The sequence below is a fragment of the Hyalella azteca genome, unplaced genomic scaffold (assembly GCF_000764305.2).
Source record: "Hyalella azteca isolate HAZT.00-mixed unplaced genomic scaffold, Hazt_2.0.2 contig5129, whole genome shotgun sequence".
In the NCBI taxonomy this organism is placed as follows: Eukaryota; Metazoa; Arthropoda; class Malacostraca; order Amphipoda; family Hyalellidae; genus Hyalella; species Hyalella azteca.
In genome coordinates this window covers 109,976-136,730 of record NW_025935328.1, presented here as the reverse complement: position 1 = coordinate 136,730, position 26,755 = coordinate 109,976, and the positions used below count along the sequence as shown (strand labels likewise).

At 37.2% G+C, this 26,755-nt stretch overlaps 1 protein-coding gene and 1 long non-coding RNA gene across 2 annotated transcripts; one reads left to right on the top strand and one right to left on the bottom strand.

Annotated features, from left to right (window-relative positions):
- Positions 1-1,725: 1,725 nt before the first annotated feature.
- Positions 1,726-7,313, top strand: LOC108682565 (probable methyltransferase-like protein 24). The gene is made up of 4 exons (XM_047880293.1): positions 1,726-1,793; positions 3,200-3,304; positions 4,217-4,313; positions 5,065-7,313. Exons 1-4 carry the CDS (start codon positions 1,726-1,728, stop codon positions 5,707-5,709), a joined length of 915 nt encoding a protein of 304 aa, XP_047736249.1. The 3' UTR covers positions 5,710-7,313.
- A 12,175-nt stretch (positions 7,314-19,488) lies between these two features.
- On the bottom strand, positions 19,489-21,085 carry LOC108682564. Its single transcript, XR_007156674.1, has 2 exons — positions 21,024-21,085; positions 19,489-19,786 (listed from the first exon to the last, which is right to left on the bottom strand). It is a non-coding gene; the product is annotated as an uncharacterized LOC108682564 (long non-coding RNA).
- Positions 21,086-26,755: the final 5,670 nt, after the last annotated feature.

Here is a 26,755-nt window from a genome sequence, read left to right as displayed (position 1 = left end):
ATGATGAGTGTCCTGACGAGATGATGAGTGTCCTGACGACATGATGAGTGTCCTGACGAGATGATGAGTGTCCTGACGAGATGATCAGTGTCCTGACGATATGAGTGGAAGAAGGAGTGGCGCCGCTCCATTGCCCCTCCGTGGACGGCTCCAGCGACTTGGTCTATTTTTCTCATCAATAAATCCTAAAAAATTATTACTTGCTCTATTTTTTTATTCTTGTCCTGGCCGCTACATTGTTTCGTCCAACGCTTTCGATGAGATCGAATGATTAAGTCCTTATGGGAAGGTACATGAAATTGGCGGGAAATTGTTAACAAGTTTGTTTGACGTAAGAATATGGGATTTATTTACTTGCGTATAATACGCAGGTTTTTAGACGTAAAATATGCACGAATCTTTCAGTTCATATCGAAAGCATAAAAATGGAGAGCTTCAATAGCTGCTCTCCGGTTGATGGAGTTGAACTTTGCACTGATTTTTGTCGCCCTGTACTGCTGCTGCTTCTTCAGTGAAGAAACTTGCTCTCTTAAAATATCGATCGGCGGTGGAGATTAAAATGTTGGCTGTGGAAATTAATTTATCGGCGGTGGAGAATAAAATAGCGGCGGGGGAGATTAGGTTAAGATTAAAATAGCGGCGGGGGAAATAGCGGAGGTGTGGATTGGAATAATGGAGATCTCATAAAAAGGTGAAGCAAACTGGTCGTATGGTGATTAGAGTTGATTTTTTACATTGCTACTAGTCGCATGAAAAAGTCATTGTACGAGAATGTATTCAATGAGAGTCATTGCATGTCAATGGTGCGGCTTAAAAGACGTGGATTATTGAAGAAAATTATTCAACATGGAAGTCGAAAGTGAAATGCTGATGTGAAAATTAATAAAAATTATAGGGACTGTATCTGTGGTTGGAAGAAAAAGTTTCAGACAAGTCAAATTGTAACGCGTGGTGAGCTCTCGTTAAGGGGAGCGTCTACCCTAAAAATTATCTCGGCTATTTATAGTCGGATCACTCTGAAACTTGGTACAAATATGTAAAATAGGAAAAAACTCGCATTTTGTTCGTGTAAATTTTTCGAAAAAAATGAAAGAAAACGTGAAATTCTTAGAAAACGGCTATAAAAGGGGGTACTGTAGAAATGGATCTAGTCCTAGGATTTCCAAGCTACAACATCTGTCTCTTATACACATCTAGATGTGTATAAGAGACAGGTATAACGCCACCCGCAAGTGGAGGTATAACGCCACCCGCAAGTAGAGGTATAACGCCACCCGCAAGTGGAGGTATAACGCCACCCGCAAGTGGAGGTATAACGCCACCCGCAAGTGGAGGTATAACGCCACCCGCAAGTGGAGGTATAACGCCACCCGCAAGTGGAGGTATAACGCCACCCGCAAGTAGAGGTATAACGCCACCCGCAAGTGGAGGTATAACGCCACCCGCAAGTGGAGGTATAACGCCACCCGCAAGTGGAGTTATAAAGCCACCCGCAAGTGGAAGTATAACGACACCCGGAAGTGGAGGCATAACGAGATTCGGAAGTGGAGGTATAACGCCACCTGGAAGTGGAGGTATAACGCCACCCGGAAGTGGGGCATATCGATTACTTCCGGTGACAGAATACAAGTTTTGTTCACCATCACCGTGCGGGGCAGTGCGACACGGAAGTACGTGTGACCGGACTTAGTAGCTAAGCCAACAGAGCGTTGCCGGGACTGTGAGATGGCGATCGATGAGTTGAACTGCAGCGTCAACTGTCGTCGTGGTTCAGTGACGTGCCAGACCAGAGGGTCAGAGACTTGAAGTAGCGATCAGTGCTGCGTCCAGTGGTCGGGAGACTGGTAGTTGTAGAGGAATGTTGAGTTTTGGTTACAGCATTTAGGAAGTATTTACCCAAACATGAATGAAAATGTGATGAGAAAATGATATTAGTGGGGAGTGTCAAGAGTGACTGAAAGCAAATTATCGTGATTCTAACTCGGCGATTGCGATTCAAGATCACTACAAGTACTTGTAGTAATTTTAGTCCTTTCTACTGCTACTGTTACAAGTGATTCTTGTAGTTCTTTCTTCCACTACTACTACTACTGTCAACATTTTAAATTGCTTTAGAGGCAACTGAGATACTGATTGTTTCCGTAAGAAGTAAAAATATTCAGTATTTTTGAGGCTGAATCAGTGTCGAAGCTGTAGCGAGCCGAAAAAATTCAATTATGACTTTGACTCAAAAAAATAATGCAGTGCTTCATTCATCATTGATTTGGTCTGACGCGCAATTATATTCATGAAAAGATTTCATTATCAATCTCTAAAATATTTATCTATAAGTTATAAATGTTTTATTTAGGAGATTACTTACTCTAAGCTGCCTTCGGTCGAGCTCAAATTCTTTCATCAGCGATCAATCGTTTACGTTGATTATTTTAAGCCGCACATATGGTCACTGGCACATTTCAAATATTTAGAATTAATGTTATACCCTGAATATTATTAGTTTTCAATTGAAGTTTTTTTCAGTGAAAATCTTGAGATAAGCTACAAATAAGACATATACCAAGACTACTCAATAAGCCAATGAATAACTTCTCACCTGACCTTGTGTGTGATATTCGATTAAACGCAGCACGCAACACGTCTGGCCCATAGCAACCATATGACCAATGTTACGTGGCAACCAACATCTGCAGTAATTAAACTATATATTATATATATTTATTTAAACAGTATATTTAAATGCAGTAATTAAAATATAACATATGAGCAATGACGAGCAAGTTGATGAGAATTCATGCTAATTTATACACATCTTCATAACAACAAGTGTCAATACACTTGATGTAGTCACTGAACATTTGTCCCGCTGCCAGCTGTCTGCAACTGTCAGCCCTTTGATGTACTAATATATACTGAGCTATGATGTACTAATATATATTGCGCTATGATATACTAATATATATTGCGCTATGATATACGAGTACTAATATAAACATTAATGAGATATGATATACTTATATATATTGAACTTTAATATATTAAAATACATTAAACTGAGATACATTTTCCTTTAATAGTTTCCTATCATTCAAGACGCAAGTATCTGAATTTCCTAAACCTTTTCGATGATAATTACAATTTTCTCTAAATGTAACTGTTTCTTTACTGAATATAATATAACTTAAAGTGTTTACTACCCCAGGCTGCACCTGGAGCCGCGCGACGTGGAGCCGACGTGCCCCACGGTGCCTGAGAAGCGGTGCCGTGCATGGGGCCGCTCTGCCCTCCAGCGCCGGGACGGGGACTGGTGAGACGGGACGGGGACTGGTGAGACGGGACGGGGACTGGTGAGACGGGACGGGGACTGGTGAGACGGGACGGGGACTGGTGAGACGGGACGGGGACTGGTGAGACGATCAGTGACGCTAATCAGTGACGGCACTAGTAGATACTAGTGGAGGACTGCTACTTTATATCACAGGATGAAAGGCTTTATATTTTAACTCAGACATGTGCCCTGATCTGCATTGTCGCCACCATGATGCCGGTCATTACGCATGATGCTGGTCATTGTATACACATGAAGCTGGTCGCGATGACGACCGTACCAACGCAAGCTTGAGTCTAGAGCTCCATGATGAATTCTTAAAATGCGGGCCTTGCACCGCTGCCGTTGCAGCTGCCCGGCAGAGTCTGGAGGAAGGTACAGATATGCTACCATTATTGACCTGTCTTGCTACAGTTCTAGTGGTGTTCTCTTATTAGTGGCATCCGGTGTAGATGAATATTATTTGTGAATTGAATAATAATTCATGACTTACTTCCCGACGTACGAGATCGGGACTAAGCTTTTCTCGGCAGTCTGATATCGACACCGATTACGGTTTGTCTGTCTTCACAATACTGACATTAATCAGTGAATCCGACACTCATTGAACTTCAGTGAACGATGCCAAGCAGTTTCATGGATATACACTCAATTATTTTTGTTAAGTGAACCGTCCACTCCTTCGATCCGCAATGCCGCGAGACATATATGAAGGACAGGAGGGTAAGTTATTATATTTTTGTTTTCAGCATGTCAAGCAATTCAACTTGCTCGTTCAGCGTCATCAAGGTTCAGGCTAGCCAGCCAATCACAAGCCTGGGTTTTGAATGATGTGAGCGTTCGCAATAATATTATCAATGTTTAATAATTTCTGGTCATATTCGATCACAGGCTATGGCAGTTGGGATCTCTGGACAAATTCTTCGACTACCTCGACAACCCCCACGGCCACTGCCTGCATAAATCACTTGTTGGGGGACGCATCGAGGTGGGTGGAAGCCAAGTGTTCTGGCAGGAGACTCTTTCTTGACCAACCCAGGTAGACTCTTTTTAGAGTTGAAATTTATTATACGAGTAAGTTTTCCAGGCGTTTCCAGGGATATGTAATCCTTGCAAGTTGAGAATACTTTCGTTCCCCAACCAAATCAAGTTAACCACTCTATTATATTATTATACAGCTCGCACACGTTAAGTTCTCGTCTTCTTGAAATTGTAAACCGATATTTTCTCATGTTCCGTTGTCGTTTTCTCGTTACCTACTTCTCATATCTTTCTTGTATATTTATATTTTCAAATTTATTGCACTTCTATTCTATAAAATTCTCTGAACTGACAATGGAACTGGTTTCCGTTTTTACCGTCGATGGATGAAATTATTTGAAGTTTTCTTTGCGTTCAAATTTTTTGCGAGTTTTTAATTTAAGCTGACGGACATTGTGATACTAATTGTATAAAATTTATTACTTGCGCAGTGTCAATAAAACATCCGATAGTTTAAATTGAGTCCTAGTAAATGAGCTTTGAAGAATAACTTTTCTATCCCTAAACCAATCGGATAGAATAGGATTCTCGGCACCTGCGTTGGATAGGGTTGCCATATTGATTGTTTAATTTGCAAAAATCCGTTTCCTTTAGTTTACGTCATACCATGAAAGCAATTAGTTTCGATGTTACATCGGAGTAGGTAATGAAAAGTATTAAACTCTTGTCAACAAAAATTATATCTTTTCGTTGTCTAGGAAAAGCAGAAAAAAATCTACATGGATGGACAGAAGGTGGTCTGCACCGACCCTCCCTTCATCATGAAGCCAGATTCCTGCAAGGTTTTCTCTTTCGGCATCCGAATGACGCACTACGAGTTCGAGTTGACGATGGCAGATTTTGGCTGTAAAGTCTTCATCTTTGATCCCGAAGCTGATCGTAAAACTGTGGAAGAAATGCATCCAAATTTCAAAATGCAACTCCTTCGCATTGGCGATGACCGGAGGGAGCGCCGGGGCAGCAGCAGCATCCACGAGTGGCGTAGGATGTCGTCCATCATAGACAGCGAACTCAGATCCAACAAATCGTACTCTATCGACTACCTCAAGCTTGACGTCCAAGGCGACGAGCTTAATTTCCTAGAAGAAATTATCACAAAAAGAACGCGAATTTTGATAAGGTTCAAACAAATTAGCATTAAAATTAATATAGGAGTGATAGGGACGCCATCTTGGGCAGACGTTGACCGCTACCACAGATATTTCGTGTCTTTGGAGCGACGGGGCTACAGATTGTTTAGTTCTACGGCGGACCCCGTACAGCATGTGAGGTTCATCTTACCCGAGGAGAACAGGATCGCCAACACCCACTACGATCTAGTGTGGGGCAAGTGTGAAGAATGACAACAACAATATCACTTTAAAAATGAACAATAACCTTAGTGATGAATGACCTTAACAATATATTGCGATCTTGTGTGAAGCAAGTGTTAGGAATGACTTAAACAATATATTGTGATCTTATGTGAGACAAGTGTAACAAATGAGTTAAACAATATATTGCACTCTTGAGTGGATAATTGTGAGGAGGCAAGTGTGAACGAAATCTTTCTGTAGATCAATACGTCCAAGGCAATGTATCTTCAATACACCCTTAGCGTATTAACCCTTTGACATCTGACCGATGTACCGTACCTTCAAGCATTTTGATATGACTAGTATTGACAATGGATATTTAATCCGGAATCAAAGAGTCGGTGTCCGAGGGCAACACATGATACCTGCAGGGAGAAGCCCTATGTTGGTTCCTCCCCGTATTTCGAGCCGATCGAGTAACGTATCAGTTTAAATTCATAGTTCTTATTTCTGTGTTTAAGCTCACGAAATTATCTTTTGGCCAAGTTCTGATTTGCAAGAAGACTGTTTTAACTACCTAAAAATGTTCTGTCTGCAATGAGTTAGCTTCTATGTATTCGCTGTGGGTTAGAGCAGCAGAATTATTATACTGCTAGCTTGTTTGCGCAATCCATCAAAGGCGTATGTACCAACAAACCAATCCATCAACGGCTTATGTACCAATAACCACCCAATCCAGCAAAGGCTTATGTACCAACAAACCAACCCATCGACGACTTATGTACCAATTCATCAACGGCTTCTGTACCAACCGACCTATCCATCAACGGCTTATGTACAAACCAACCAATCTATCAACGGCTTATGTACCAACCAACCAATCCATCAACGGCTTATGTACCAACCAACCAATCCATCAACGGCTTTTGTACCAACCAACCAATACATCAACGGCTTATGTACCAACCAACCAATACATCAACGGCTTATGTACCAACCAACCAATACATCAACGGCTTATGTACTGACCAACCATGCAATAATCACCGCACCGGCCAACACAATCTACCGGAGTGAAGAACATCAAAGAGGACTCGATATCAGTCGCAGCATTTTTTTAGGTCCACAGAGACAAATAGATCAGATTCGACAACAAAAGCAGCAGCTGTTGACATTGCACGAATAACATGTTGCATAGCAACAAATGCAACAGCTGTTGAGCCTGAAACCCCTGACTTGCAGTGCTGCAGCAACTAGAAGAACGCATGGAAAGAAATGGTCTGGTATCATGATAGCCAACATAGAGGGACTTTTCTCAAGAAAAAACGCCACAAGAACAGCGTACCTAAAGAAATTTCTGAGACAAAAGGCATAATCATGCTTGCCTTAACCGAGTTAAACCTGAGAGAGGATATCCAAGATGGATAAATCGAGATGAAAGGCTTTCAACATTACCGAGCAGACCGAAAAGAAGGGAGGAGAAAAAGGAGGCGTTATAGTCTACCTCAGAAACTCCCTCGCAACAAAAACAGTTCCCCTGCATATAGGCTCCAATGGATATGTGGAACATGTTATACTATACATCTCCAATCTCCAACTGTGCATAGCTATCGTATACCGGCCGCCTGACTGCCCGCCCGAAAAATTCAATGAAACTCTCGAGATAATAGAAACCGAGGTGGCCAACCTTGGTGAACCTTCCCCAAATATTGTGGTTGCGGGAGATTCTAACCTACCATACATGCTATTGCTACCCTTTGACTGTTTAGGACGGCGCTGAGATCAGCCAGAAACTATAGGCAACACAACTACTTCGATTCGCTTGGGAGCACTTGCTAAGTAAGTCAACGGTGCTGGCGCCAACTAGAGTCTAGAGAACACAATATCCTGGATAGGTGCTCCACCAGCTAAGAAGAACTGGTTGCTGATATTCGTGTTGAGGAGACCGCACCTTCAGACCATCGACTAGTGGTGGTCGAGAACCCACCTAAAAATCGCCAATGGAGTAAAATACTAATTTAGATACAAAGTGGCGGTATTTAGGTATATAGAGTGATGGTTAGGGCGGTGGTGGCAATTATTTACATTCGTTCGAGGTGATCAACTGTGTTATATACGCGGCACTTCACTTGAGTATTTTCATCAACAAACTCATACCGAAACCCCAATACGGCTGTAAAGCCCTAGTGGCTTAGGCGAAATTTCGACATAGACGTTTCAAGGAGTTTTATTGAATAATCTTGAAAACAGTTTCTTCAAGTATGTCATCAGAAATATTAGTTATCTAATGCATAATATAAACAAATATAAGCAAAATTAAATCCAAGTTAACAAAAAAATATCAAATCAGAATCGATAATGAAAGACTAATAAATTGTAGCACTAAACTCACCGAAGTAGTTCGCCACTAAAGGAGGATTGAACTACGAATGACAATTTATCTCGAGCTAAACTTCGGTCGGATGACTGAAGGTCTAAACAGAAAGATTATGTGGAGCGTACATGTGAAAAATTGCGATTACAACGGCAGTGAGCATAACTTAAACCAAAAACCTAAGCATTTACACCCAACACACATTACAGTCTGGCAGTTAAATCTGAGAGCGCAGCCTAAAACTATTCGTCATACGAGCCAAACTCTGATATTTCACATGAATCTATTACAGATTTCATGCCAGTGAGTCAATTTCACAGTCACGATTCAGTATTAAAAAAATTTCCAAAGAAACTTTACCTTACTTTAGCTCCTAAACGTCAAATCCTTAGAAGCCAGGGCGGCGAATTATAGCCTCGCGGCGTAGAAAACTTCGAACTTGTGGATGACGGAAGAACTTCCCGGCCAGTCGTCAAGCAACACTTGGGCGCGTAGTGCACAGTGCACACATCTTGATGGTAAAGGCATCACACGATCTGAAAAAAGGTTGATTCTGTTGAAAATTGTGTGCTCTTTAAAGTTTAAATCGTATTTCTAAAGGTAAAAAGATATCTTTCAAGTCTGTAATAATACGCGGTAACGGGAAAATATATTAGAACTTAACTTAACTGAACAACTGAATTAAAAAAAAGTCATTAATATCAAAGCTTTATTATATTATTCGTATTATTGCTCTATCTATTTTGGTTTTTTGCTTGATGAAAGCGCCTCGCTGCTGGCGCTGGGGGCAGTGAACGCCTCGCTGCTGGCGCTGGGGGCAGTGAACGCCTCGCTGCTGGCGCTGGGGGCAGTGAACGCCGCGCTGCTGACGCTGGGGGCAGTGAACGCCTCGCTGCTGACGCTGGGGGCAGAGAATGCCGCGCTGCTGACGCTGGGGGCAGTGAACGCCTCGCTGCTGACGCTGGGGGCAGAGAATGCCGCGCTGCTGACGATGGGGGCAGTGAACGCCTCGCTGCTGGCGCTGGGGGCAGTGAACACAGCGCTGCTTCTTCCGCTGGGGGCAGTGAACGCCGCGCTGCTGACGATGGGGGCAGTGAACGCCTCGCTGCTGACGATGGGGGCAGTGAACGCCTCGCTGCTGACGATGGGGGCAGTGAACGCCTCGCTGCTGGCGCTGGGGGCAGTGAACGCCGCGCTGCTGACGCTGGGGGCAGTGAACGCAGCGCTGCTGACACCGGAGGCAGTGAACGCCGCGCTGCCAGAGGCCTACTTGATACAAACCTACGCGGGGAAGACGTCCGTCGTGGTAAAAAATGTACAGATCTCCGAGGACGATTCATACGACCTCGCCCAAGCACCATCTGCGTGTGAGACAACAGTTCATCATTAGTAATTCATATATAGTCATTTTAACTCCATCGAGTCATTTGATTGAATTCACCTGATTGATTGAATCCCTTGATTGATGTAAATTCTGGTTATCAGTCATTAGGTTTTTATAACAACATTGTGATTAACCGGATGATTGATAATGTTAAGATTATTTCATATCACTTATTTCATTATTTGGACAAGCAGTCACTTTTTTCATGTATCATTCACAGTATGCAAAATTTAAGAAATTTTACATATTTTCTCAACGACCTCTCAATTTATTTCCTTAATGCTTTTTATCGATACTCTCATCTCAAATAGTTTTTTAATAGATTCCAAAGATAGCTAAAATCTTGTGAGAGGATATTTGTATTTTATCAAGCTGGATGCACATCGGGTACAAAGTATTTTATTTATAATGCAATGCAACAAAATCCTCAAGATTAAATTTATACATATAAGTTAAATGTTATTGAAACTTTTTAGTTTGGTCATTTTTTACGGGTACGTTCTAGATAGTGTTTTCAATTATAAAGTAAATAACATGCTGAGAAATGCTTTACAATTATCCTAGATCTGTACTGCATTGACGAAAATTGAACAACGTAGCATTTTATATTCTGTAAAAAATGTGATGGCGTAATAGCGTTAAAAAGTTAGTACGCAAGGAATGAAAAGAATGACTTTCGGTAAAATTCTTTACCAACATCTATAACTTATATTAGTATTAGAGCACAGCAGGCATCTGGCATCAAATAATGTCGATTGAGGGTGGATTTCTGGTTGCGACGTTGATAAACCTAAATTAACTATCAAAGTAAGTTTGAAAAGTGACAAGCACTTGATACGAAGAAATTTAACTTGAATTCAACATGGACTCGACTTCGATTTTCGATTAATGTTAGTAATTATTATTAATTATCGTCCGGCCAGCCTGGTATTTCATTATATTTTTATTTTATTATAAGTAACTAGATAATATCGTTGCTCTAAATCCAGTCCCATTTTACAGCCATCCTATATAAGGGTAACAACATCCAAACTAAAGTACCTAGAATGAAGCGAGACCGGTTCAAGCCTGCATTTAGCAAGGAATTTCCATTCAAACCTGTTTATTACCTAGAAAAATTAGATAATTTTTTTCAAATTGAACCCTTACCTATTTAAGAAGAATATTTTGATAATAGATCTAACTCTCCCATCTATTTATCAGAGACTTAGAACTCCAACTTTAAAAATAAAATACTGAGGTAAAATCCCAACAATTAAGATTAGCATAGTGGATGCACGACAAGTCCCGACAAATGTCCAGTATCAGGCTTCAAAAAACACACAATAAAACGAACTTTAACAAATATTAATAGGATTATATAATTTGAAGTTAACTTCATCAAAATTATAACTCGGATATTAGAAATACTTTTATTAGCGTATCATCATCAAGAGTAATGTTCCTAATTAAAAAGCAATTATACATCAAGTGCTCGCACCAACGAAATATGTTATTAGGAAATTACCTCTTTTTTTCCATGTTGGTAACTTAGTTCAACGACATTGAAGAGTTGAACAAAGACAACACAGCAAAATTTAGGTTAATAAGTACATTCAAGTACCTTGACCATTGTTCCGTCATACTTAATGTTAATCTATCAGAGTAGCGAAAATTTTCTCTTGTTCAATAACAGTATTTTATCGGCCTTATCTGTCGTTAATTTACGAATTTTTACCTAAACCTTCCTTCTCCTTATTCTACATGACCTGAAGATATATCCTATAGCCTCTGAGCTAAGTAAAAATATTAATATTCCATATAATATCAAGGAATGTAAACTTTTAAATAAGTATGGTACATATTTTGTGTTATCTTAAAAATTACTAAAAATAAAATATTGTTATTTTTAATCAGAATTTTGTTTTAAGCTAAATCAGAAATCTTTCGGCTCAAGTTTTTTTTTCACGAAAATTCACGATTCGTTAAAGGCTCAGGGATGTTATCCTTTTTGTTGCCAGATGTGGCCATGATATTACCGTTGATATGATTACGGTCAAGTTAGACTGTCAGCAATTAAAATAAGATGAACCTCGACCAATTAAGTACAAAAAAAATGAAAGAAATGAATGAAAAATATATTTGGAAATAAAATCATCGAAACGTTCGCATTTATACTTATTTAAAAATATGTGTTGAGAAGTAGGCCTACTATAAACCACTCAAAATAAATCGATTAAAAAAAACCATCCTTAAAATCGATCAATTCGCACTTCCAAAAATCTTGTCACAAATTGGACACTTGTTCGCCACGGTACCGCGTGGCTGCCGTTCTACGTCAACGTCCTCTTATCATACTTGAATAGAAACTTTCTATCTTTGTTAGAATATTATCGCACATATTAATTGGATCTCTCAGACTCAACAAAATTTCATTACCATTTATGAACAATTTATTTTTTGGGAGCGGCAGTAAAAATGTACAGATATACTCCACTCAGCCATGACCATAACTAAATATTTCTCACAAATTTTTCTATTGCCTTCAATTAATGCACATGACGTCAATATACTTCTCGAGATACAATTTGTACAATTATTTCCGTACATTATTTTTTTCCAACTCAAGTATGTGGACCTAATGCGATCCTTTGTGCGTGACAAAAACTAATTATAAGTCTAGCGAGGTTCATATCAGAAATGCATCATTAATTATATCAACTCCGTTTGCTCACAATTTGAATAAATACCTAAGTATATATAAAGTATAACTAAAAATACCTACGTATATATAACTAATACCTAAGTATATATAAAAGTATATAAAAAATATAACTCAGTACTCACTGCAGTGAGTGACAGAGAGCGCATTTTCTCGTCGGCGAAAACATGAAGTCACGGACGGACATACAGGCTAATTACTTTTTCAGTTAAATTTTTCTGTATGTGCACAAATTAAATTATTTTACTCAAAATAATATTTTCAGCTTCCATTCGTTTCTAGCTAATTAATTAAGAATAGAAGGTTGACCGATTTCATTAGTTGTATATTGTGTTGCAGCCTTGCAGGTTAATTATAAAATTTTTCAACTCACTGATTGTTTGTTGACACAAAATTTCAAGCAATCTCGAGCGAGATTCGTTAACCTTAGCATATTCCGCCTAGGTTAATATTCAATGCAACGTATGCAGTTCAATGTGTCTGTATATTACGTACCATATAAGCCATGAGGCAGACCATCCCTGTAGATTTATAAACAGTCTGTGATAGTAACCGAATATTGAACAGGTTTGACTTCATTACGGTCATGGAATTTGGTTACATTCATACTCACTATGAAAACAGGTATTCTTCACCTAATTAATTTCAATGATGCATTACCTAAATGCGACCTTACGGATTATGTTCATTAAAGTTATTCGTGTTTTATTCCTGCGTAAAGTTATCGTGAAGTTATTCCGGCCGCTTGGGCAGCTCCTCTAGTGAGCTGACGGGGAGTCCGGGAAGGAAAATGCAGAGCTGTTGTCCTATGAAAACATTTGCTTTCGGACGAAATTTCTATGAAGTTTGCTTCCTCGAGATTGAGTTTTTGACTAGCCGAAACCTACGCAATGTGAAGCTCGAGGAACGTGAATGTGAATGGGCCGAATCTTTAATGAATCATACAAACAAGCTGTACCGTCGCAATGAATCGCAGGTAATGCATGTTATGATACCTGAGAAGTTGCATCGGTCAGCGCAATAGCAAATGACGAAATTCAGTCTATAAACCGCCATCGTGTCGTGTTCTAGGCCTTATCGGCCTAGAACAGTTTTACTCCCACTTCTTAGTGAACATAAAATTACTAGGGTTTTGTCACAACTTTATATGTGTAAAAGTTCAATTTCAAATAATCATTTTTAAATGCGAAATTTACGGCAGCTCATAGTTAATAATAATAACATTATTAAATAACATTAATGCAGCTTAAATATCTGACAAATTTTCAATAACATTAGGTTCCTATCTTCCTGGTCTATTTCCATCCTAAAATTTCTTTATACGAAAATATCTTCAATTAGAAATGAATTGAACCGCATACTGCCGTCACGTCTTTGTGCTGGTGGCAATTACCGTGACCGACGAGATCAGCGTCAACGCTACAATTTTCCAGAAATATTCAGGAAACAAAGAACTCCGGGCAGTCAAATCGGAAGATGTCCTTTGAACTTGGCTGAGATTCCTGAACAAAGAACGTGCGCGTGAAAGATTTCAGGAGGGCGGAGACACCAAAAAAAGAGGCTGCATCATAGGCCTACCTACACATATATAAGCCACTTCAACCTGCCTACAGCATACACATAATAAAGACGTGAGCATCAAGTTAGACGTGAGAAGTGCTGAGAAGATAAAGGAAACTTCAAAAATGATTAAGGTGAGTATTAGTTAGAGATTTTGAACTTAGAATTGGGAGAATTTTTCAAATTGTTAAACTGTATTACAATTAGTGAAATTTACGAATCTATAATTTCTTATCAGGCAGAGAACAATTTTCAATTGAAGTGAGACACTATTGAAATATGTGATTTTTCTGTTGCTAAAAATTTGCAGTTTAGCAAAAATGTTTGATAAATATGACTCCAGTACTCAAAGGAAGGAAGAAGTCATCTGCTGAATATGAACTCAGAATATGACTCAGAGAACTCAGAATATGACAGAGAAAGAACTCGGAAAGAATATGACAGAGAACTCAGAAAGACAGAGAACTCAGAATATGACAGAGAACTCAGAAAGACAGAGAACTCAGAATATGACAGAGAACTCAGAACTCGGAAAGAATATGACAGAGAACTCAGAAAGACAGAGAACTCAGAATATGACAGAGAACTCAGAAAGACAGAGAACTCAGAATATGACAGAGAACTCAGAAAGACAGAGAACTCAGAATATGACAGAGAACTCAGAAAGAACTCAGAATATGACTCAAGAATATAGCTATTAACTAATTAAGGTTCATGCAGGTCACAATGAACTCATTCTCTGCATAATATTTGCCACGTATTTATTGTCAACAATAATGCCGTGTTGATGCATTGTTTTGGTACGTGTTATGGTTGAAAACAGGTGACCTAAATTAAGGATGGAGGTAGAGAAGCATGTAAATTTTCAACAATTACATATTAAAGATTATATATTAAAAAATTTCAATGCCATGGACTTGAGAAGTTTGTTTATTATACTAACGACAAAAGAGAGCAAGGTGATATAGAAATAAAATAAATTTATGCTCAGCGGTCAACAATTTCTGCTCAAACCAAAACCTTGAATGTAAATGCACATTCCATTTTGCATAATCCGAGCTGTTTCGTTCAATGCTGATATTTTGCTCTCAAGATACACCAGATAACACCTGTTACGGTTTTTCTTAAATAAAACAAACATAGAAAATATACTCAATACCTTGTTTTACACAGCCTAAAATTCTTTTCTTTATATGCCAACACTGGTTACAGGAATACGATTAATATTCTGACCATGTCAGAAGTACTTGTCTTTGATTTCTGAACATTACAATATTCCTGTATAATTTTGCAATCAGACGGCAGAATTGTGCACTCCCTCGTTTGCAAGAATTGCAAGAAATTTAAGATAATTTTTGCCTAATTTTCATTTTGTTTTACTTGATCTTCGGAAAATTATTCCAATGATAAATTTCCCCACACGCTGAGAATTTTGCATAAAAAATTTGAACGACAAAGGACAGCTGAAGCTACCCTCAGTATTGTGATCAGCTGTTCCGTATGTTGCAGGTACGATTCGTGATGGTGGCTCTGATGCTGGCTCTCCTGGTGCTACCGCGTAGCGATGCCTTTTCCCTCGATATGCTCACGATAGGCGCGCTCAATGGGGGAATTGGCCTCCAAAGACTAACTCGTGGCAGACTCGGCGCGAGTAATTCCATCTTCCGAGTGCCTATGTTCCCTTCAGTCATCCACTCTCCCCAGGTGATGGATCCTGCTGATGTAGTGGAGCCACCCAGAAACTCAATATTTATGGAAAGACTCGTTGATTCTAAGAGAAAATAAATTTATTGTTATGCAAACCGGTTTTTGGCATCGTATTATTGATCCTTCGCTCAAGTGTGGAAATTTAAAACAAAGGAAGCACTTATTACTCGAGTGAAAATAATGGATAACTTTGAACTTGGAAAAGCGACTCGAAATCTTAGGCAACATCAATGAACATGGAAAATCAATTAAATACTAATTGAATTGTTATTATCTCCTTAACTTTTTGAACGTTTACCATGGTCGTTCCTTTTCTCCGAAACTTGAACTTATCTTTATTTAAGAAGGGTGGTTGGTGAAATGTTTTATATTAAAAAAAATGATTGATAAATTTGACACTTGCTATAAGCTCGATCATTGAGACGCTTTGAAAAATCCTGTGAAAACAAAAGCTAAAGATGACTTTACGTTTTTTGACACTTTATGCCTAATTTCGCTATCACGGGACTTAACTCGAGAAAACGGATGAATTGTGATTTGAATAGAGGATACTTTAGCTTAGTTTTACTTACGTAAAAGTGAATGATCATGGCATCAAGGCATCTTTTGAATGCGTCATTGGCGTGTATTTTCTGATGCTTCTCAGCCTGCTCGCCGCCTCTCAATGACGATAATTTTGGGCATCAGACACATCTGTCTTCATCAAGAGTTTCTGAAAAGAAGGCATAACTACAGTACTAAAAATTCTAACAATATTGAAAATGACCAATTAAAAATACACAGTATTTTATAACCTCTTGGTTCTTTCAAAACGTTAGCAATTTTATTCAGCACTCCTAGGCTCTCGAAAAACAACAGGAGTCAGAGCTTCCCAAGCTACCAATTGAGACGCAATCAAAGCCAAATAAGCGCTCACCGCTAAATTGAACACCTCAAAAACATTCAGACTTTATTTCGAAAACATCCTAATTAATGCATGCACTTGTAATCTTACTTGATGTTTTCTATCACTAAGACCCTTCAAATGAGATTTAAATGATTGCGTTTCTTGAATAGAATGATGTTCAAATTTCGAGTCTGGAAACAAATGCCTAGAGCGACGACAGAAAAAATTTCGATGCAGCGAATGAGGGAGGACTCGAGGCTACAAGCGTGTGCAGTCGCTGAAAAAAAAAACATTTCTGTTAAATTTATTTCACTTTTCAAGGCATTGCAAGGCTGCAATGTAAATAAAGAACCTAATTGCTATAACACGTATTGCAGTTCTCGGGACTTGGGAAACACGTGATGTTTTGCTCTCGGCAGCAGAGCAAATCTTGCTGCCATAACACTCTGTATCATCATGCATGATCTAAACGTTGATCTCTAATACAGATATTAAGAGGATCAGCCGAAAAAGGTAAACAAAATTATTAAAGTTTTCGCATAATAAAATCAGTCCTGTTTCCCTGTTTATATCCTTCTTAAATCTGATCGGTCGCAGATGAGGTTCTTAGTAGACCGAGCTTCTTGGACTAAAATATTTTTGTGAAAGATGGCTCAAGTTTCAAAATTAATGTTGAATTTTCTTTGCTCGGTGACGATAATAAGCTTGTATGTATTGAAAGGATCATTCTATTTCAATTACTATTTATCATGAACAGCGCAAAGTTCACACACTAGTTCAATAACTACAGATGCTAGAACTAAGAATTTGACAAAGGATAATTCAAAAATAACATTTAATTAAGACATGAATTTGCCTTGAAATTTCTTCCGTAGTAAATAAAGTCATTGCAACCCATCAGAAGATAAAAAACGAGAGACAACTGGACATAGCTAGCACAGAATTCGCCCATTGAAATATTAATATGAATATTCTGCCTGTAATTATTTTCTCCCAAACTGAAAATAAAATTTTATTGTCTTTATTTGAGCAAAATTAACGTCAACTCCATTACTAAGTTATGAATGAGTGGCAGACTGAACTCATAGTTAGTCAGGAGTAAATTATCTCATAAAAATGTTTTTGAACTTGATGTCCTATATGTTTCTCACTACAGCATATCAGAATAGTAGCAACATTTTATTAACATTCTGATTGTCGACCTAATCGACCAGCTTCTATTACCATAGACACAAAGAAAACTTAATCTCATTAAAAATCAATGAGATTTATAAAGAGCTTCTCATATTTATCTGATTCGTGTACACCTTAGTTGTTTATTTCCCTACGCTGACGAAATATAATTAAACGTTAATTAGCGTTGCCCAGTACAAGCTTTTGTTCAAGTGGATAGAGAAGGAAACTATTCCTAAACTGGCAATATAAAAGTCATTTAGAAAAATAATTTATCAAGGGTCTGACCGGTGCATAACTTTCTCTCTACGCAAAAGTTTCGAGTTTAATTTGAAAGGGAACTGCGTTTCGTGAGCCTCATTGAGCGATCCTCAGATCGTATTTTCTTGCCATTTCAAAAACGGAGGCAAGTAGCTCTTAAATTGGGCGTTGCGTCGCTGAAAAAAAAAAATCCGCAAAATTGGACGGCCAAGCGCCGCTCTCAGAGCAGGTGTCGATAGCCCCGCGAATATTAGAGCGGTGGTCCAATATTCGCTTATGATTCCTATAGTATTTATGTACCCGGAAGAAGTGTGTTAAAATATTTGGTTGAAATTCCTGGTTACCGAATCATCTTAATTAGAACAATTACTTGATTTATTCAGAAATAATAAATCGGACTTTATTTTTATATAGAGTTTCAACAGTTTTTCAAGTTTTCTAAAAACTTCCTTTCCCCCTACCTACGAATATTCGGTAATTGAAAAGGAAGTTTTTAGAAAACTTGAAAAACTGTTGAAACTCTATATACTTGATTTATTAAAAAAAGTAGGTAATATGAGCTGTCTCAAACATAACTCAACTCACTTATAAGATAATAATATCGTTTAAATAAATAAGACGTTCAGAAGTTTCTGCGACCACATTCACTTGATTCCTACGTCTTTTCTTAGGCGTCTACGGGCAACCAACGGGATTTGCAGCTCAACTCAGTATTTCCGTGAAACAAACTGGCTTTCTGGCCGAGAAAAACAATATCTGACACTTTATCAAATTCAAAGTGAAGTTATTCCTTGAACTAAATTGCATATTCCAATTATTGCTGAAGATTCAAGACTCCTGTACTATTAGCGAATAGTACCAATTAAAATCTATAATCCTATTTCTGAGATAGGAATTAATTCCAATTCGGTTATAGATTTCCGGACTATGAGTCATGAACATTCCAAGCTTTAGTCATTCAACTTTTAGACACGAGCTGATGAGAACATACAACACTGCACAACCCAACTCAATATACCCGAGTGATGAAATATGTGTGAAAACTCTGTGCTTTCTTCTATTACACTGAAGCTTTATTAATGACGGTGCGTGAAATGAGAATGAAATCATGAATAACTTGAATTCTATGTCACGTGCGTGAATTGAGTTTACGTGCGCGTGTCACAAATTTACGAAGCCCATCAACAGTACTAAACGTCAAATTATCTTTTCGTACGTAGCAGCACAACCTTGATGCTATGACAGAGATTTTAAAAGGTTTTCACTAGTACGAAATGCAGCTCGCAGTCTTCAGTTTCAATAAAAAAACTGGCTGACGGAGCAACTGAAAAACTGAGAAAATATAAACCTGAGATATCGCTTAATGACGTGAAATCTCATTTTACTCAAATTAGCTTATTTGGGTGGAATTTAGGGAACGATTCCTCGTATTAGGGTAAAGTCTGCAATTTTCCAGTCTGTTGCAGCAGACGTATTCCGAAAATAAGAGAATTCACCGAATAATTTTCTTGAACTAAAAGTAAAAAATTAATAAAATGCTAACAACGAACATAAGTGTCGGCTTTCCTGCAATAACAAAAAAGCTTTGTTAGCGATCAAAAAGTAAAAAAGATCCAGCAGTATAGTTAATCGATTTTCTATGTTTATTGATATTGATTTACGTTTCAAGTTGCTCATCCACTTTTCAATCTTACTTCGTTATTATTTTCGCGCGAGCAAGAAGTGTTCCTCGCGTTTTTAGTGTTCAAGATCGGAAGAAGGATCAATAATACGATGCCAAAAACAATTTGCATAACATTAAATTTATTTTCTCTTAGAACCAACAAGTCTTTCCATAAATATTGAGTTTCTGGGTGGCTCCACTACATCAGCAGGATCCATCACCTGGGGAGAGTGGATGACTGAAGGGAACATAGGCACTCGGAAGATGGAATTACTCGCGCCGAGTCTGCCACGAGTTAGTCTTTGGAGGCCAATTCCCCCATTGAGCGCGCCTATCGTGAGCATATCGAGGGAAAAGGCATCGCTACGCGGTAGCACCAGGAGAGCCAGCATCAGAGCCACCATCACGAATCGTACCTGCAACATACGGAACAGCTGATCACAATACTGAGGGTAGCTTCAGCTGTCCTTTGTCGTTCAAATTTTTTATGCAAAATTCTCAGCGTGTGGGGAAATTTATCATTGGAATAATTTTCCGAAGATCAAGTAAAACAAAATGAAAATTAGGCAAAAATTATCTTAAATTTCTTGCAATTCTTGCAAACGAGGGAGTGCACAATTCTGCCGTCTGATTGCAAAATTATACAGGAATATTGTAATGTTCAGAAATCAAAGACAAGTACTTCTGACATGGTCAGAATATTAATCGTATTCCTGTAACCAGTGTTGGCATATAAAGAAAAGAATTTTAGGCTGTGTAAAACAAGGTATTGAGTATATTTTCTATGTTTGTTTTATTTAAGAAAAACCGTAACAGGTGTTATCTGGTGTATCTTGAGAGCAAAATATCAGCATTGAACGAAACAGCTCGGATTATGCAAAATGGAATGTGCATTTACATTCAAGGTTTTGGTTTGAGCAGAAATTGTTGACCGCTGAGCATAAATTTATTTTATTTCTATATCACCTTGCTCTCTTTTGTCGTTAGTATAATAAACAAACTTCTCAAGTCCATGGCATTGAAATTTTTTAATATATAATCTTTAATATGTAATTGTTGAAAATTTACATGCTTCTCTACCTCCATCCTTAATTTAGGTCACCTGTTTTCAACCATAACACGTACCAAAACAATGCATCAACACGGCATTATTGTTGACAATAAATACGTGGCAAATATTATGCAGAGAATGAGTTCATTGTGACCTGCATGAACCTTAATTAGTTAATAGCTATATTCTTGAGTCATATTCTGAGTTCTTTCTGAGTTCTCTGTCATATTCTGAGTTCTCTGTCTTTCTGAGTTCTCTGTCATATTCTGAGTTCTCTGTCTTTCTGAGTTCTCTGTCATATTCTTTCCGAGTTCTTTCTCTGTCATATTCTGAGTTCTCTGAGTCATATTCTGAGTTCATATTCAGCAGATGACTTCTTCCTTCCTTTGAGTACTGGAGTCATATTTATCAAACATTTTTGCTAAACTGCAAATTTTTAGCAACAGAAAAATCACATATTTCAATAGTGTCTCACTTCAATTGAAAATTGTTCTCTGCCTGATAAGAAATTATAGATTCGTAAATTTCACTAATTGTAATACAGTTTAACAATTTGAAAAATTCTCCCAATTCTAAGTTCAAAATCTCTAACTAATACTCACCTTAATCATTTTTGAAGTTTCCTTTATCTTCTCAGCACTTCTCACGTCTAACTTGATGCTCACGTCTTTATTATGTGCATGTTGTAGGCAGGTTGATGTGGCTTATATATGTGTAGGTAGGCCTATGATGCAGCCTCTTTTTTTTTGGTGTCTCCGCCCTCCTGAAATCTTTCAGCCAAGTTCAAAGGACATCTTCCGATTTGACTGCCCGTAGTTCTTTGTTTTCCTGCATATTACTGGAAAATTGTAGCGTTGAAAGAGACTCCTTTTCAGTTAGTGTAACGTGCATATTTATGATAGTTCATTTTGATGGCATATAGCTACACATGCACAAAGAATTTAATAACAAGTAATTTAAATATTCATTAACAAAAAATTTAATTCATCGAGCTTCACGTAAGGTAGGTTTCGGCTAGTCAAAAACTCAATCCCGAGGAAGCAAACTTCATAAAAATTTCGTCCGAAAGCAAATGTTTTCATAGGACAACAGCTCTGCATTTTCCTTCCCGGACTACCGTCAGACTCACTGAAGGAACTTCCAAAACCGCCGGAATAAAACACGAATATCTTCAATGAACATAATCCGTAAGGTCGCAGTTAGGTAATGCATCATTGAAATTAATTAGGTGAAGAATACCTGTTTTCATACTGTATACAACTAATGACCTTCTGTTCCTAATTAATTAGCTAGCAACAAATGGAAGCTGAAAATATAATTTTGAATGAAAATAATATAATTTATGCACAGACAGAAAATTTTAACATAAAAATAATTAGCCTTAAATCGATTTTGTCATGGGATTGGAAATGATACGCAATTAATTAATTTCGAATTTGTATAATATTATGAAAAGGTTGTATTATATTGAAAGTATCAGGAATAACAGCGTCAAAAAGTTGATGAACGCAATGCAGATAAAGAAGAACTCAGATCGGTCGCAGGCGTTGCCGACGTCTAATTCAAGAACCTAACAGTATCAAATATAGTTAATAGTGATACAAAGTAATATTATTTCGTATTAATTAGGAATTAGGATTTTTTAATAGTTTTGTTTACGAATTTTGAGCTCATCGTTTTATTGCTCTCAGCATTTTTATCTAAACAAAAATTTATATGGGCAATGGTAATATAGACTGTAATAAATGAAGGAATAAAAGGAAAATCGACATGGGCATTGTTTTTTTCTGGCTACTACTTTGGCTTTCCTTTATTTTTCTGGTTATCGTCTGGTGCCTGTAATAATATGCGAATTTGGACTTCTATGGTCCTTTTTAATATACTTTATATATACTTAGGTATTTATACTAATTGTAAGCAACGGGTATTGATATAATTAATGATGTATTTCTGATATCAACCTCGCTAGGCTTATAATTAGTTCTTGTAGCGCACAAAAAAAATCGAATTAGGTCCATATATTTTCACCGAAAAATAATTTAAACACTCTACTGTACATATCATATCTTGGCAGAGCTGGGCAGCGCTACTTCGAAATGTAGCGCCGCTACCGCTACATGCTCTAAATGTAGCGGGCGCTACCCCGCTACAGTAAATGTAAAAATGTAGCGCCGCTACAATGGCCAAAATTATTGGAAATCTCCAAATATTTATTTTTCGTCTATTGGGATTTACTCATAAACATTTAATGATAATAAAACATTTTCAAAACATATCAATGCAACTCTGTTGCAATTAACCTAACCGAAGTAGTACGGGTTAGATACAGTAAATATAAGTTAGTTATTTTTATGCTTTACGTTCCCCACATGGATGTCTACTTTAATCTACCAATCTCAAAAATTATCCACATATACGCATATAAAAAGTCAGTCATTTATTTGTATATATGTATATGGATCATTTTTGAGATTGGTAGATATCCATGTAGGGAAGGTGAAACATAAATAAAACAAATGAAAAAACTTTTAAAAACCACGTTTTCTTAACGGACAAAAAAGAAAAACATTTACTCTTACATAGCATTTAAGTTATGTAAAATGTTATGTAATGTTACGTAAGAGTAAATGTTTTTCTTTTTTGTCCGTTAAGAAAACGTGGTTTTTAAAAGTTTTTTTCATTTGTTTTATTTCACTATTTTCAGTTTTGTAAAAAACAGAAAAACGTGTATTTTTTAAAATATTTTTTTATATATTTATTTTCTACTCTTTAGTTAGCAATTTTAGCAATTCAAATCAATTTACAGGGTTGGCAAGTGTGGATGTTCGAGAAAAAGCTCAATTCCAAACCGTGAATTTTTAGTGTTTTTTTTATTTTTAATTTTTTTTTATTTTCTAATTATCATTTCTGATGATCAAAACTTGAATTGTTAGGCAGCATAAGCATGCATGCCAAATTTAAACTTACTAGGATGTTTAGAAGTGCTTTAAATTAAAGTTTGAATTTTTGATGACAGACGGACACGATACGAAGTCAAGAAAAACGTGGTAAAATACCTGTAAGCAAACTGAAACATGAAAAAATACCTGTATGTGGTAACTGGTAACAACTTAACAAGTAACAACTAACATGTTGACATTAGTAACAGGCTGAGGTTGGCAACATTATACACCGAAATCTTTCGTACAGTTTTATTCTGTAATTCATATTATGTATGTATCATGCTGGTTTTTAATGATATTTAATACTATTAAGTAAAAGCTATAGGCTTTATCTATAAATGTAGCGGTAGCGCTGTTGTGGCAAAACCTCGTATCGCTACTTAAATATGTAGCGGGCGCTACCGCTACAGCTACAATTGCTGAATTGTAGCGCAGCTACCGCTACCGCTACATGTAGCGCGCTACTGCCCACCTCTGTATCTTGGTTATTATAACCTAGGTCGAATGAAGTGCACCACTTCATTTTTCACACCTCTCTAAAAATTATTTAATAATGGTTAACAATTTTTTATTGCGTCTGAGATATACAGAAAATATGCGCCGTGCGACTCAAATAAAGATGGAAAGTTCCTCATTTAAATATGTTAACAGGAAATAAAATTGAAGAGCTGCCACGCTGTATCGTGGCGACCTCATAACCAATTTGTGACTAGATTTTTGGAACAGAGAGTTGGTCGATTTTAGGAGTGGTTTTTTGAGGTCGATTTTTTTCTCTTGTTTTCTGGTACTTCATATTTACTATTTAAAAAAAGGATAAACGTCAATATTTTGGAGAATTATCTTCCAGATGCCATATTTGTTTTTTTTTTTCTTAGTTACTTATTATTTATTGTTTTCTGTCGAGGTTCGTCGTATTTTAATTGCTGACAGTCTGACTTGACCGCAGTAACATTGACAGTGACGTCATCATGGCCACATCAAACTACGAGACTGACAACATTTATCCGAGACTACGAGACCGACAACCTTTATCCGAGACTACGAGAACGATACCACTTAACCGAGACTACGAGACCGACGACATTTATCCGAGACTACGAGACCGACAACATTTATCCGAGACTACGAGAACGATAACATTTATCCGAGACTACGAGAACGATAACATTTATTCGGGACTACGAGAATGATAACATTTAGTCCAGACTTCGAGAACAAAAACATTTATCTGATACTACGAGAACGATAACATTTATCCGAGACTACGAGAACGAAAACATTTACTCGAGACCACGAGAACGATTACATTTATCCGAGACTATGAGAACGATAACATTTATTCGAGACTACGAGAACGATAATATTTATTCGAGACTACGTGAACGATAACATTTATTAGTGACTACGACAACGATAACATTTACCCACCTCTAATGAATATTTTATTTCAGATTCAGCTTAAAGCTTGTCATTGGAGCCGCAACTTTTTCTGTTGAAAAAGAACAGTAATACACACTAAGTATTTACTATCTTTCTCTTCATGTACGATAACAACTAACAATTTCTCAGAGAGTATAACTTAAGACATTGAAGTTGGTAACGAATTTTACTAAACTGCATCATTTTCTCTCCTGTGTAGACCAGCTTTGTGGCGCAATTATGCAATTTTTTAAATAAAATATATATTCAATATTGATCGCCCCTTTACACTTTCTTAACCTGTAGCACAATTTATTCAGGTATTTCTGCTTCTCTAAATTTTAAGCACTATGCAATTAATTTAACTTTTATTCATTCATTAGCCATACTACTAAATTTTATTAATTGCTTTTAGTGACAATATTAAAGAATTTTTCTGCGCGGGATATAGTTCATTGAACAAATAATTTCAAGCGTAACCATTAAAAATAAATCAAACAAATAAAATGTTAATAACATTGTCGATTATGGTACTTTACCTTGAACTAACGCTTGTGTGCATCAATTTAAATATTTGGTATCACGAATTCGGAAACATTTGATTACCAATAATAAAATTTGTTCCCGATGTACCTAGAATTCAATAAAAATACTAGCTCAACGTATAAGAAAAAGAGGGAACTTGTCGGGCACTTCAGATCAACGCAAATTCATCTGGCATGAGTTCAGCTTGAAATTTTGTTATCAAAATTGATGGAGGACCTCATCGTCTGAAAACAAACCAAAAATAATTTGATGGTAACGTGATTATTATAATTATCCCATATTCAATACCATAATTTGAATATGAATGCACATATAGCCAGAGCTTTGAGTCGACATGTAATTTTAGCAATATATACATCTAACTTTTAACTTGTAATTAATATAGAGGTATTTAACTGAATTTTTAAGCCCTTAAGAAATTTATTCACAAATATTTCCATAAAATATACTGAATGGGAAGGTCATCCTAACCATGACCTTGTCATTTGCCAGGTATTTTTTAATTTTGTGATATTTTAAAAGTGAATATTTGTTATACGAGTATGAAAGGAACCACATTGCCGTCTCGTCTTTGTGCTGGTGGCAATTACCGCGACCGACGAGATCGACGTCAACGCTACAATTTTCCAGAAATATTCAGGAAACAAAGAACTCCGGGCAGTCAAATCGGAAGATGTTCTTTGAACTTGGCTGAGATTCCTGAACAAAGAACGTGCGCGTGAAAGATTTCAGGAGGGCGGAGACACCAAAAAAGAGGCTACATCATAGGCCTACCTACACATATATAAGCCACATCAACCTGCCTACAACATGCACATATTCAGTCGTCAGTGTTGAGTGAAGATCAGGCAGACGTTCACAAATAAAAATGGTGAAGGTGAGTAATGGTTTCAGGCTATCTACTTTTAAAAATTTGTAAAAAATTTATATATTTTTGACAATCTTACATTAAAAGGCTTTTATTAATCTAAAATGTTCCATTCTGCTTATAAAAATCAACAACTAAAATAAGTCACTATTGAATTGTGCGCATGTTTCTATTACTGAAATTATATAATTTCCAATAATTTTTGAGAAATATGACTCAAGTGACGGGAGAACTAAAGTTCTGGTCACAACACGATTCAAGAATAAGACATAAGTGTTGGTCACATTGACTTTGTTCTAAACATTGAATTTGTCATGCAATAATTGTCAATAATAACTTAACGGTAAAGCATTACCAAAAATAAATTAAATAGTGTGTACAACAAATTTTAATCCAATGAATCAAAAAAGACTGATCATAATACCTACTGACGATATTGTGTGCGTGTAGAAGTAGAAATAAAAACATTATATGCAAAGCAGGAACTCACTGTCAACATCACTCGCTTAGAACCTTTACATTGTGCGTGAATAGCAATTCCCTCCCACAAAATCCGACG

Bases quoted from the DNA above. Each gene is read 5' to 3' on its own strand.
- LOC108682565 (XM_047880293.1), top strand. From the start codon at position 1,726: ATGGCGATCGATGAGTTGAACTGCAGCGTCAACTGTCGTCGTGGTTCA. The intron at 3,305-4,216 runs GTGAGACGGGAC...ATTCGATCACAG, and splicing joins CAGCGCCGGGACGGGGACTG to GCTATGGCAGTTGGGATCTC. The intron at 4,314-5,064 runs GTGGGTGGAAGC...TTCGTTGTCTAG, and splicing joins TTGTTGGGGGACGCATCGAG to GAAAAGCAGAAAAAAATCTA.